The sequence below is a fragment of the Odontesthes bonariensis genome, chromosome 12 (genome assembly GCF_027942865.1).
Source record: "Odontesthes bonariensis isolate fOdoBon6 chromosome 12, fOdoBon6.hap1, whole genome shotgun sequence".
NCBI lineage: Eukaryota > Metazoa > Chordata > Actinopteri > Atheriniformes > Atherinopsidae > Odontesthes > Odontesthes bonariensis.
The window spans coordinates 19,012,512-19,026,681 of record NC_134517.1 but is presented as its reverse complement, the minus strand read 5'-3'; the positions used below and the strand labels follow the sequence as shown (position 1 = coordinate 19,026,681).

Here is a 14,170-nt window from a genome sequence, read left to right as displayed (position 1 = left end):
AAAGTCTGTTTACACTCGCATGCGCGCTACTTCTTTCTGTCACATAAGTCGACTCACTGCCGTGCAAACCTACAGTTCGACGGTTCTCTTGGCAGCTGGAGGAGGCGACGGGAGATGAGGAAATAGCGTCAATAAATTAACAATAATAACAAGTGAGTTATAGATTGATGATATGTTTTATAAATCTATAGCTCAGTTGTGATGTGAGGGATCAGCACAGGACTTCAAGTATATGTGTGAACATCACCAAAACACAGAATCAAACCAGTGGAATAGTATTAGAATAAATATATTGATGCCTGCCCCCCTTGAGCTGTCACCTTATCGTGGTGGGGGGGTTTGCGTGCCCCAATGAGTCTGGGAGCTATGTTGTCTGGGGCTTTAAGCCCCTGGTAGGGTCACCCATGGCAAACAGATCCTAGATGAGGGACCAGACAAAGAACAGCTCACAAGACCCCTATGATGAATAATATTTATGGACATCGTGTTCCCTTGCCCGGACGCGGGTCACCGGGGCCTCCCCCTGGAGCCAGGCCCAGGGGTGGGGCCTGCCGGCGAGCGCCTGGTGGCCGGGTCTGTGCCCGTGGGGCTCGGTCGGGCACAGCCCGAAGAAACGACACGGGTCCCCCTTCCTACGGGCTCACCACCCGTGGGAGGGGCCATGGGGGTCGGGTGCAATGTGAGCTGGGCGGCAGCCGAAGGCGGGGACCTTGGCGGTCTGATCCTCGGCTACTGAAGCTGGCTCTTGGGACGTGGAACGTCACCTCTCTGCTGGGGAAGGAGCCTGAGCTGGTGCGCGAGGCTGAGCGGTTCCGGCTAGATATAGTCGGACTCACCTCGACGCATGGCTTGGGCTCCGGAACCAGCCTCCTCGAGAGGGGTTGGACTCTCTTCCACTCTGGAGTTGCCCGCGGTGAGAGGCGTAAAGCAGGTGTGGGCATACTTATCGCCCCCCAGCTGTGCGCCTGTACATTGGGGTTTACCCCGGTAGACGAGAGGGTAGCCTCCCTCCGCCTTAGGGTGGGGGGACGGGTCCTGACTGTTGTTTGTGCTTATGCACCGAACGGCAGTTCAGAGTACCCACCCTTTTTGGAGTCCCTGGAGGAGGCACTAGAGAGTGCTCCTCCGGGAGACTCCCTCGTCCTGCTGGGGGACTTCAATGCTCACGTGGGCAATGACAGTGAGACCTGGAGGGGCGTGATTGGGAGGAACGGCCCCCCCGATCTGAATCAGAGTGGTGTTTTGTTGTTGGACTTCTGTGCTCGTCACGGATTGTCCATAACGAACACCATGTTCAGGCATAAGGGTGTCCATATGTGCACTTGGCACCAGGACACCCTAGGGCGCAGCTCGATGATCGACTTTGTAGTCGTATCATCGGACTTGCGGCCGTATGTCCTGGACACTCGGGTGAAGAGAGGGGCGGAGCTGTCAACTGATCACCACCTGGTGGTGAGTTGGCTCCGCTGGTGGGGGAGGAAGCCGGTCAGACCTGGCAGGCCCAAACGTATTGTGAGGGTCTGCTGGGAACGGCTGGCGGAATCCCCTGTAAGGAGGAGTTTCAACTCCCACCTCCGGCAGAGCTTCAACCATGTCCCGGGGGAGGTGGGGGACATTGAGCCCGAATGGGCCATGTTCCGTGCCTCCATTGTTGAGGCGGCCGACCGGAGCTGTGGCCACAAGGTGGTCGGTGCCTGTCGTGGCGGCAATCCCCGAACCCGCTGGTGGACCCCAGTGGTGAGGGAGGCCGTCAAGCTGAAGAAGGAGTCCTATCGGGCCTTTTTGGCCAGTGGGACTCTGGAAGCAGCTGATAGGTACCGACAGGCCAAGCGGAACGCAGCCTCGGCGGTTGCTGAGGCAAAAACTCGGGCTTGGGAGGAGTTCGGGGAGGCCATGGAGAACGATTTCCGGACGGCCTCGAGGAGATTCTGGTCCACCATCCGGCGGCTCAGGGGGGGGAAGCGGTGCATCGTCAACACCGTGTATGGTGAGGGCGGGGCTCTGCTGACTTCAACTAGGGACGTCGTGAGTCGGTGGGGGGAGTACTTCGAGGGCCTCCTCAATCCTACCGACACGCCTTCCGATGAGGAAGCAGAGTTGGGGAGCTCGGACGTGGGACCTCCCATTTCTGGGGCTGAGGTTGCCGAGGTGGTCAAAAAACTCCTCGGTGGCAAGGCCCCGGGGGTGGATGAGGTCCGTCCTGAGTTCCTCAAGGCTCTGGATGTTGTGGGGCTGTCTTGGTTGACACGCCTCTGCAGCATCGCGTGGACATCGGGGGCAGTGCCTCTGGACTGGCAGATCGGGGTGGTGGTCCCCCTCTTTAAAAAGGGGGACCGGAGGGTGTGTTCCAACTATAGGGGGATCACACTCCTCAGCCTCCCTGGTAAGGTCTTTTCGGGGGTACTGGAGAGGAGGATCCGCCGGATAGTCGAATCTCGGATTCAGGAGGTGCAGTGTGGTTTTCGTCCTGGCCGTGGAACAGTGGACCAGCTCTATACCCTCCGCAGGATCCTGGAGGGTGCATGGGAGTTCGCCCAACCGGTCTACATGTGTTTTGTGGACTTGGAGAAGGCGTTCGACCGTGTCCCTCGGGGACTCTTGTGGGGGGTGCTCCGGGAGTATGGAGTGCCGGACTCCTTGATATGGGCTGTTCGGTCTCTGTATGACCGGTGTCAGAGTTTGGTCCGCATTGCCGGCAGTAAGTCGGACATGTTTCCTGTGAGGGTTGGACTCCGTCAGGGCTGCCCTTTGTCACCGATTCTGTTCATAATTTTTATGGACAGAATTTCTAGGCGCAGCCAGGACGTTGAGGGGGTCCGGTTTGGCGACCTCAGAATCGGGTCTCTGCTTTTTGCGGACGATTTGGTTCTGTTGGCGTCGTCAGGCCGTGACCTTCAGCTCTCACTGGAGCGGTTCGCAGCCGAGTGTGAAGCGGCTGGGATGACCATCAGCACCTCCAAATCTGAGACCATGGTCTTCAGCCGGAAAAGGGTGGAATGCTCTCTTCGGGTCGGGAATGAGATCCTTCCCCAAGTGGAGGAGTTCAAGTATCTCGGGGTCTTGTTCACGAGTGAGGGACGAATGGAACAGGAGATTGACAGACGGATTGGTGCGGCGTCTGCAGTGATGCGGGCTCTGCACCGGCCCGTCGTGGTGAAGAAGGAGCTGAGCCAGAAGGCGAAGCTCTCGATTTACCGGTCAATCTATGTTCCTACCCTCACCTATGGTCACGAGCTGTGGGTAGTGACCGAAAGAACGAGATCGCGAATACAAGCGGCCGAAATGAGTTTCCTCCGCAGGGTGTCTGGGCTCTCCCTTAGAGATAGGGTGAGAAGCTCGGTCATCCGGGAGGGGCTCGGAGTAGAACCGCTGCTCCTCCGCATCGAGAGGAGTCAGATGAGGTGGCTCGGGCATCTGGTGAGAATGCCTCCTGGACGCCTCCCCGGTGAGGTGTTCCGGGCCCGTCCCACTGGGAGGAGGCCCCGGGGAAGACCCAGGACACGTTGGAGAGACTATGTCTCTCGGCTGGCCTGGGAACGCCTCGGGGTCCCCCCAGAAGAGCTGGAGGAAGTGGCCGGGGACAGGGACGTCTGGGTCTCTTTGCTCAAGCTGCTGCCCCCGCGACCCGATCCCCGGACCAGCGGAAGATAATGGATGGATGGATGGATGGATATTGATGCCTATATCTTGCTTTCCTTACTAAAGGATGCTCTGAGCACAAAAGGTAACAGTACAGCCCTCATCTTTGCCAATACTCTACTATTCAGTGGCTAAAACGCCCACGTTGCCCGTTTGTGGAATTATCTGGACTAGAGGAAGTACTGTCTGCATTGTTTTCTCCATGATGACAATTCTTTTAAACATTTTCTTTCGTTGATATAAGTAGGGGTTCGATGAGCTCTCATGAGTTGTTCGTGTCTAACCTGCAGCAGACGCCTCTCATGCGCTCTTATTTTTGGAGACTCGGGAGGGAGGACTCGCTATTGGGGAGCCGAGCCGACTTGCTGCTCAGAATAGGGACAGCCGAAGAGTGAATTTTCAGCATCTAAAACGATCCTTTTGCTGTGCGATATGAATATGTCCGATGCAGCAATGATGCCATGTGAAAACCCACAATAAAGCCTTCACTCAAACAGCGATGCCTTTAAATTCCTTTCAGAGGAAACCCATTCTGGGAGCCTTTTAGCAGAAGTGGCACATATTTAGGTTTGATTATCAGCCGTTAAAGCAAATTATGTTCACCACATCGAAATGGTCCCGATTTTTCTAAGTGAATCAAACTGATTCATAGCAGCCTGAGTCATGATGGTTGTGAGCTTGTTGCATTTGTTACTGGCACCTCTGAATTGCAAACACTGAGCGTCAAACATAATTAGGGGAATATTGAAATCAACTTAAACGAACGACTCAAAGAAATGCTGCTCTAAATATTTCCCACCTGCTTTTCTTTCGGTGTTTATATGAGCGGGATCAACTAAATGATGATGGTTGAACTGGATGTCGCAGGGCTGATTGTTTCTAGTTTCTTTGCCACGATCACTGTCTACTTCAGAGCAACAGAAGTGCTACTATAAAAAGAAAAATTACTTGACACCTTTAAATTGCTGTTTCAGTGGTTTGAATGCTACCATGTGATCATTAAACTGTTGAGGTGCTTCTGGGATGTGGCTCTAATACGATTTTACACAGAAGGGTGTTGGGTGTAGATTTTGGAAGAAACTCTGCCCTTTAGCATGGGCCGCACACTGCATAGAGTAGTGATCTGTGGGTTAAAGACGAGAAGGATACCAAGCCAAAGAAAGAAAACAACAAAAACATTCACAAACAGTCCTCTATGGTCAGGGCAAACCAAAGAAAAGCTCTTTGAGAATGTAGGACATCAGTTGTTTTTTTTTTTTTTTTGTTTTTTTTTTTGTTGTTTTTTTATTTACAGGTGAAAGCCATAGGAGCACACGGCCTACATTAAAACACGATAGAGGCTTAGTCATGCTGCGGGTCAGTAAATATATCAAAGTACAGGTTGACTTGGAAAACCTACCACTGACCCAACTTTGGATGTTAGGTTTTAATAAAGGTGTTGTTGTTGTTTTTTTTTTTTTTTATTCTTGGAGCATCCCAAAAACACCTATAGCTTACAAAATAGCTGAAAATGAGTTTAACTGGCCAAAACTCACCAGCAAAGCGCTACCCTAAATTCCACCAAAACTTTGAAGACAGAGCTGTAACCTGGTGGCACACAGCCCTGTGAAAAAGTGTCAGAAACTACCAGCAATTGAGTGCAAGAATCTTTTCGATGGCTATAACAGATATTTAGATGATCAATGATGGGTTCATGGTTTTTAAACCACATAAGCCGCTTTCGGACAGACCGTTCTAAGAAAGTAGTTATCAGAACTACCCTCCTCGAATTTCGTTCTGATAACTATCCTTCCCCAGAGGAACTGTTTCAGTCTGCATTCGCACATGAGTCGGGACCTGATAGGGACTGATGCGCCGCGCGCAGCCGTCTGCTTCAGTGACGTGTTAGCTGTTTAGCGCTACATTCAAACACAAAACAAAACGGTAAAAGTAAGGAGAGTAGAAAAAACACCACCAAGAAGCTAATATGGAGAGCGGGGAGGCCACTGTGTTTATGATCTGCATGATGGTGATATTAATCATGGACAATCACATCAGGCGTCTAATATCAAGGCTGGAAAAGCTCACAGAGAGAGTCAGGAGATACTTTTTTATTTCATGAAGGAAGAAAGGAGAGCAGAGCGCTGCAGACAAATGAGACCAGTGTAAGTTTAACTTATTAAACACCCGCTGGTTGTGTCTGTGTCATATGAGGAAACATTTCAGCCGTGATAGCATGACATGGGGCGTAGCTACCGACCACCACACACCTCCGTTAGATTAGTTCTATAGAACTATGAAAAGACCCGACCTCGGAGAAGGAGCTAAATAGTTATAGGAACTAAGGGAGAAAGCCCCGAGTTCCTGTATGTCCGAACACGGGAGAAAACGGCCCCGCGGATTAAAAGGTTATTAGAACTGCCAAAGGTTCCTACAGTCCGAAAGCGGCTATATTAGTGAAGGCTGCCTATAATCGCTCCAGCGGTACGTTTTGCGGTTTTGTATTCTGTCGCTATTATGCTTTTTTTTTCTTTCTTTCCTGAATTAACAGTTCAAGTCAAAGATTTGGACTCAACTAGGCTTACTGGCAGGTTAATCCAGCTGTGACCACCATCCCGGTAAATGCATTCCAAACATGTGTGCAGATGCTAATACGTAGTGGTTAAAACAGTGTTGCCTCTGGGTAATGACTCAGTTCTAGTGAGCTTCTAAAGCTGTCATTGGAATTGCCAAGAAATGGTGGGGACAAGTTATTGCAGTGCCTGATGTACGGTCTATCTGCCTGCGCATGTTTTCCAGACTTATTCTTAGATGCATAGTGCCATGTTGCAGGCATCTTCATGAGTGTATCAAAGTAAGGATTCAGGCATCAAACGTCCCTCTGTCTGTTCCTCTTTGATTTAACACTCATTAAGACATTTTGGTATGTAAATGGTTCTAATGGTATGGATTCACATATGGTTTGTAAATGTTTACTTGCGTGATGTGCCAATGTGAGTGCACATGCAGTTACAGGAAGCACGAATACACACTCTATTAACGCTGTAAAAGCTGCCCCGAAGGTTCGGTCTGCATACCATGCCGTTTCCATCAAGTCTTTTGCACAGTGTAGGATGGTGATTGTTCACAAAAAGCTCAGCCACTCGATCAGGTGGAGTCGCTCTTTTCTCGGCAAATTGGAGGCTTTATTATTTAACCGAGGGCAGCAGGCAGCCAATCAAATCCCTGCTTTGCTAACCCTCTGGGAACAAGCCAAGGAAGTGGCTTTTGTAGTGAGGCAGGAAGTGAGTCATCGCTGTTGCTAGGCTAAATATAGCTTTGATGGTGCTAGCAGAAAGAACAAGCTCTCCAGCCGTCACACATGTTATCAATGGGAGGTTTGCCGGTGGAGGAGGCGTCTCTGTGCACACACATGCACGCATTGCTGGAAGACAGAAACGCTCAGATCAACGGTGCCAAGGAGTGGAAGTGATTCTAGAAAAAGACAAGTGAGCACCTATGCCAATCGAGTTGTCTTAAAAACGGTGCTCTGCTGTACCTGTATCGGCAACCCTCGCTGTGTGCACATGTCTCCTGTTTTTTTAGTTTTTTTTATGGCTCTTTGTTTTACTCTCACACACCAAATATGCGTCTAACTGTCTGAGTGTGAGCAGGAGACGGCAGTCGGTACAAAGCAGGACACTGAGCTGACAGAAGTGTACCACACGGTCTGGCTTTGGGGGGGGGGGGGCTTTTCTAATGGACACAGCTCTCAATGTGCTTTGCAGACCAGCAGGGAGCCGGGGCAGACTGATAACGCCATAAACAGATGGGGGAGAGGAGGCAAAATGATTTGCACACTTGGTTCGAGTGTGAAAACAGTGGCATCAGTTTTTTTTTTTTTTTTTTTTTTTTTTTTTTAAAGATGGCTTTAACTTTATTTTAAAATATCAAAATACATAACCGATAGTATTCAGAATTTTACTTTGTACCAGCAAATCCAACGGAGATGCCAAAGCTGCCAAATGACCACTGCGATAGACCAATAATAAACATGTCCTGGAAGCGGGCCCGATTTAGCACATCCCTCTGCTTCATATGCTTCAGTTCTTGTCCAAAACAGTGTAAATGAGCCACATTGTTGCATTGGTTGACGTGCTCCCTCATTACCGCAAACGTTGCAGCTGCAGTTCACTATTCTGTGTGTGTTTACTCTAGTTTGAGTACATAAAAATCACCAGGGACCAGCTTTCTATAGTAAACTGTTCCGTATTTCAAAAGAAGCTGCTTTTAACATGTTACTCAGTCAGTTTATATCGTTTCAGTGGGAAGCAGCCAATGGGGAGTTCCTAAAAGGGACTCGACGCCTCTGGTGGCTTTTTTTTTTTCTCTGGTTGCAGTTACGCCGAAGATAGAAACATTGATGCAGACTGCAGGCACTTCCTTCAGGATTTGTAAGAACTATGAAAGAGTTCCTCTTGACCAACAACATCGGCTGTGGTGCGTGCAGCGATCTTGTTGGTTTTGCCCTTCTATAACTGCTGTGGTCAAAGAAAAACTCACTTGAATATAGATTCAACCCTCCAGGTTTCCCACTGACCCAGACCTGAACCAGCGTTGGGAGCTCTGTGTAGAGAGCTGTGTTGTTCCTCCTAAAACACCACGAGGGACGATCAGGCAAAATGTGAATGCGGGAATTTGTTTGATTTCAGTTTGAGGTATGTGTGATTTACAGTTTTGATTGATTGGGCCCGTGACTTGATTTTTGGCCGGCTCTGGTCAGACTCAAAGGAAAAAGGAAGTCCTAGAATAATTAGGCGGAGCAACCCTCATACACACACACACACACACACACACACACACACACACACACACACACACACAGCATCCTTTCAGAGTCACTGTGCTCCATAGTTGAACCCCGCCCTACATGTTCGACCAGGAAACAAGGAAATGATATCATCGTCTGCGGCCACTGGTGAAGCACGGGCTGTTATGACGCACGGTTGAGCGCTTCCTGCCCCCGGGGGGGAGATACAATAGTTTCCCAGTTAGGACGTGAAAAAACAGCAGTTACATCAGCTTGAAAATGGCCTCTTTCTTCAGGAAAAGAGGCATCGCAGACAAAGAGAGAAAAGGGCTGCTGACGTGCACGGATGTGTTTTTTTTTTTTTTTTTTTTTTTTTTCTTTTCTTGATTTAGATTTGAATGTCGTATTGCAAACTGCTCTAGTTTTTCATCCAGTTTTCCTGATTTGTATGCACATCCCTGTGTTTGAACTGTTTCTTCTTTTCTTTCTTCTTTTCCAATAGAAAGATGAAGTATATCTGAATCTGGTTCTGGACTACGTTCCCGAGACCGTCTACAGAGTGGCCAGACACTACAGCCGAGCCAAACAGACGCTGCCCATGGTTTATGTCAAGGTATATAGCAAACCGTCTGTGTGTGTGTGTGTGTGTGTGTGTGTGTTTGTACACCTCTCTTTTTTAACAAAATGTGGAGAAGACAATACAATCCGAATGAAATATTTCATCATCAAGACGTTTGTTGGATCTTCATGTCTGTAGCATTCGATTTCTTTTACAATCGTCCTAATTCTTCATCGTGGATGTTACTGCAGTCTCTGTGAGTTTGAGGGACACCGAGTGGCTTCAGGCTCATTCGGTACTACTGCAGTTTTAAATGTGTCTCAATTCAATCCAGCAAATAAATAACATAGTTTAGCCGCAAAATAAGCGTGCACGTTCCACGTGGTTCGTCTAAAATCTCATTAACTTACTGTAGCTTTATCCTGGAGAACCCAAATCCATAATGAGCACGAAACCATGGCGCGTAGTGTTAACACGAAGACCTTTTGAAAGAATAGATTAACCGTGAGTTTTAACGTTACTCCGTTGCAGCAAAAATCATACAGGTAAGTTTATGTTTCTGTGCTCAATCCACCAAAACCACTCGTTTCTAATTAAGTCTTAGGCGAAACTAGGTTGTACAATTGCAATTTTATCTGTGTAAGGCCTGAATAACAAGGTTCAGGAGTTTGAAAAGACTGTGTGTGTGTGTGCATGTGTGTGATGTCATCGTCTGAACATGTTGACAAAATCTCATGTGCTTCACCGAGCTGAGATGGATCATTGGTTGCTTGTTTTTGACTTAAACCTCGTGCTGGGAGTGAGTTAGATTGGTTCTGTGGCTGAACTTGGTGTGTTTGTGTGTGTGTCTCCGTGGCTGTGTAGTTGTACATGTACCAGTTGTTTAGGAGTCTGGCCTACATCCACTCGTTTGGGATCTGCCATCGGGACATCAAGCCTCAGAATCTGCTGCTGGATCCAGAGACGGCTGTGCTCAAGCTCTGCGACTTCGGCAGGTGAGACGCAGCGCGAGAATTTTGTCAGGTCCTTCACGCTGGTACAGGTTATTGGAGACAGTAGAGCGATGGAGTGGAAGTCGGCTTCCTTCCATCTTAGCTTAGTAAGTGATTTGAATGATAATGGTTAGCTTAGTCTAGCACCATCACCAATTAACTGTGCATCTCATTTCTAACAGGAATTTTTCTCGGTAACCCGGCAACCACACAAAATCGACAAGGCTCTAGGTTACTCTGTCAAGAAATAACCCGACGTAACCTGCTGTACCACTATGAGATTCTTACGCTGTTTTTTTTTTTTTTTTCTTCGGAATTAAACATTTTTGCTGGAGACTTTGTGCTCCAGCTTCATACTTGCCGACACGTGAGGGGCCTCGACCTCGTCAAACTATTCCCTTGAAAAGGTGGTCCATAGACAGAGACTCCATAAAGGGTTCATTTTGTTGCAAACCGTAAGACAGGGAATCCTTACCTGCTGTCTTTCTGTGCTCTTGAATCTCCTGCTCGTTGAATGTTGGCAAAAATTCAGATTTAGATTTAAGATTGATCCAGTTGAACATTGTTATTTGGACGAAGCAAGTAGACAGTAGTTTAATGTTTGATCGGTTTCTGCATGTGCAAGTCCTGCTCATGCTGGTTTCATATTCCCCCCCCCCAATTTTTAGAGTTTGGAGACGATAACGACTATATGCTCTGATTGTGTGTGCAGTGCGAAGCAGCTGGTCCGCGGAGAGCCTAACGTGTCCTACATCTGCTCCCGCTACTATCGGGCTCCTGAGCTCATCTTTGGTGCCACTGACTACACCTCCAGCATAGGTAGGCTCACTCCAGCCGCCATACTTAACAAGCATAACCCCAGCGCATAAAGGATTTTACTGTAGGTTATACCCATGTGAATGCAACACGTGTTAAAAAAGCGATCATTTAAGTTTATCATCGTATCCCTGTGTCGTTTGCTGCTCATTCAGACTCAGACACAACAGGAGTGTGGTTGTGTGCGTCTGCGCCTGTGTTGCTTTTTCTTTTTTTTTCTGACTTTTTTTTCTTCCTTTTTGGTGACCTCTTTCCTGCAGATGTGTGGTCAGCTGGTTGCGTACTGGCAGAGCTGTTGCTAGGACAACCAATCTTCCCAGGCGACAGCGGAGTGGATCAGTTGGTTGAAATTATCAAGGTACAGAACCACAAGGCTCGCGATACTCACCGGCCGTATTTCGCAAACTGGTTGGCAGTTCAAGTTGAGACGCGTTGCTATAGAGATTAATATTTCCTTTCCTTGTCACAGGTTCTCGGCACTCCGACCAGGGAACAGATCCGTGAGATGAACCCCAACTACACCGAGTTCAAATTCCCCCAGATTAAGGCACATCCATGGACTAAGGTGAGTCAACAGGTACAAGAGCACTTTTACTTCTCTAAACCCCCCCCCCTGCTTCATCTTGCTGCTTTTGCTTGCCATCCCGCCTCATCATCTCCACCCAACAGAGCTGCATGTGTATTTAGTAGCCCCATCCTGGCTGTTAGTTTTTGAGATTCTGTGAAATAGTAATGTAAAGGCTGAAAAGAATAAAAGGAGAAAGTTAAGAGTTTTGTTTCTCCCTTGTTGTTCTTCTCAGCCAATAACAGGAGCTTGATGGATAAAATGTTTTGCCGTTTTTTTTAGTTTTTTTTTTAGTAAAATTCAAAGCGTGTTCGGGATCAGTAGCACTGTGACAGGGCTGTTACATGTTTGTTTTAGATTTGACTCAGCCCCTCTCAACACCATGTGTTCTGCCTCTGATGTTAGTCTGGCGTCGATATGCCAAAACACTGTAAGGCATACGTGATATAAAACAGGTTTTAAAGTGTAAAGGGGAATTCTCTCCTCCCCTCCATGGTCCCTCACAGTGTTTTTCCATTAGAAAACCATCATCCAATCAGCAGGCAGCTGCAGGCCCTCCTGTCTCTGAGGCCCGTTGCTCCGGTTGCTTTCTCCAGCTGCTTTTAGTTCAGCGCTGTTCATTCATGATCTTAGAAAATCAGCTTTCCTAGAATATCCCATGTAGATCAGATTTAAATCTGCCCACCACTAGGTGGACGTATGCTATTCTCCTGCGCTTGCATTTGTGTCATCAGCACTAAAATGTCTTCTTTTGTTCAGCTCCACTTTTCAGTAGACTTCTGTGATCACTGTCCGACTCTGTCTCTCATTGGCCTTCAGGTCTTCCGGCCTCGCACGCCTCCTGAGGCCATCGCCCTGTGCTCTCGCCTGCTGGAGTACACGCCCACGGCCCGCCTCACCCCTCTAGAGGCCTGCGCGCACTCATTCTTCGACGAGCTGCGCGACCCCAATGTCAAACTGCCCAACGGGAGGGAGAAGCCCTCGCTCTTCAACTTCACCACCCAGGGTACGCGCCACAAACGGAAGCCATCAACACGCACTGATAGAGGGGAAAAGTGTACCGCGTAGTTTAATCATTTGCGTGTTTAAAGAGAATAAGCTTGGGTGTGTTTCGTCTGGTTCCTGTCTAATTTAGACAATCATTCTCTCTAACTCATTCTGCCTTACTTCTCTGTGGACGGATTAATGATAATGATAAATTCACCTTCACTCCGTCTGTAGCAGGTCTGTCTGCTCTTGGAGTAGACCGTGTTGTGGGATTTCTTCTTCTTCTTCTTCTGTTTTTCTGGCAGTAGTAAGGGAAAGGAGTACATTTTACCCAGTAACCACCACAGCTTAAATCTCGCTCACGTCAGTGCTCCCCAGATGGCTCTCGCTCCGCTGTTATCGACCTGCAGCGCCTCGCCGTGACGCTTCAGAATGAGACTTTTTTTTTTTTCTAATGTGTTCAGACTTGCAATTTGGCCTCTGACGTGAAGAACTGTTTGTGTTTCGAAACGTCACTTTGGTGCAATAAAGCAACCAGAGTGGAACACTGCAGTTTTGCCCCAGCACCTGCCACACGGTCGCCGTGGATGCGTGTGTTTGTGTCGGCAGACGCAACAACAACCCGCTGGAGACTAAAACGAGGAATCTCGCAGAAGGTTTCCCCGTTTTGTTTGCCGACGCTTCACATTGGCTGGTTATAGAGCTTGTTTTTGCACAATGCCGTACATATTCTAAACGCCGTCCCTTTAAGACGGTGGAGGGGAATGACATTGGATGACAGATTTGATTTTAATTTTTGGAGCCATCTTTAATGCTTTAATTAGTCGCCTTCTTATATATTCAGTTTAAAAAATTCTTCAAGTTTTCTCTCGATGGCGGTTATGAGCGTCTGCTGTTCAGGATTACAGGCAGAAACATAACCTGGTAACACATTCTGTTTATTTTTTTAATTTTTTTTTTTTCAGAGCTATCTAGTAATCCCTCTTTGGCCTCCATACTCATCCCTGCCCACGCCCGCAGCCAGGCTGCCGCCTCTACCCCAACCAACGCGTCTGCCACCACAGGTTAGAGCCACACTTCCCACAGCAGAGCCTTTGTTTTCAATGGCCAGAAGCTCTGTATTCAGGACATTTTTCGAGGTACTGGTTGCAGCCTCCAAAAACTAAATATTCCACTTAATTAAATTTCTGATAGAGTTTAAACTTCGGTTAAAACGCTCCATGGACACTAAACAATGCTTTGCAAGTTCTTTCTTTGACCAGACAGTTTACCGATTTTACCCAATTTGTGATTTCCATGCTCACTTATACACAATTTCTGTGTGAAATTAAGTCCGGTTATCTTCACCTGTAACGCAGTGGCTCAGTGTCCCTGTAGCCGACGCATGCAGCCCAACAATTTGTTACTGCAATGACTGAGCATGCCGAACACCCATCCGCCTCGTTCTTCAGCTCTGAAACAACAACAGACAAAGGAGAGGAGTGTGAAATGAGCGCTTGTTTTGAGGAGAGACTTTGCAGGACAACTGCCATCATCCACACTTTCTTATTGTACTGTAGGCTGATTTCATGACTGTGCATGAGGAGCTTTCAAGTCGCTTTGATGCAGCCGACCCAAATTGGTGCACTAATCCCAGTCAGTTCAAAGACTCAGAGATGCGTGCAGGAAACCATGGATTCAGCATTACTCAGGACACCGGCTCACGTAGTATTTGATGGAGGGGGGGGCTGGAAACTTTGTTTGTTTTGCAAATCTTTGATTTCAAGGGGCAAACTATAAAGGCCTGTCCCCCGAGAACATCTTGCTGGTTGTTTTAGCTTTGTCTCTTAGGCGAGAAGCGGAGG

The 14,170-nt window shown here is 48.1% G+C and overlaps 1 protein-coding gene across 4 annotated transcripts in view; it reads left to right on the top strand.

The window, feature by feature from the left end:
• gsk3ba (glycogen synthase kinase 3 beta, genome duplicate a) overlaps positions 1-14,170 on the top strand; it is a 36,663-nt gene that overhangs the window by 19,278 nt on the left and 3,215 nt on the right. The window contains exons 5-11 of one of the 4 annotated variants that reach the window (XM_075479475.1): positions 8,910-9,020; positions 9,831-9,961; positions 10,671-10,777; positions 11,035-11,132; positions 11,244-11,351; positions 12,159-12,345; positions 13,292-13,390. In XM_075479475.1, the coding sequence (XP_075335590.1) occupies positions 8,910-9,020; positions 9,831-9,961; positions 10,671-10,777; positions 11,035-11,132; positions 11,244-11,351; positions 12,159-12,345; positions 13,292-13,390 (841 nt within the window). The remainder of the gene's footprint in view (positions 1-8,909; positions 9,021-9,830; positions 9,962-10,670; positions 10,778-11,034; positions 11,133-11,243; positions 11,352-12,158; positions 12,346-13,291; positions 13,391-14,170) is intronic. The other 3 variants (XM_075479476.1, XM_075479478.1, XM_075479477.1) reach the window with 3 other exon arrangements.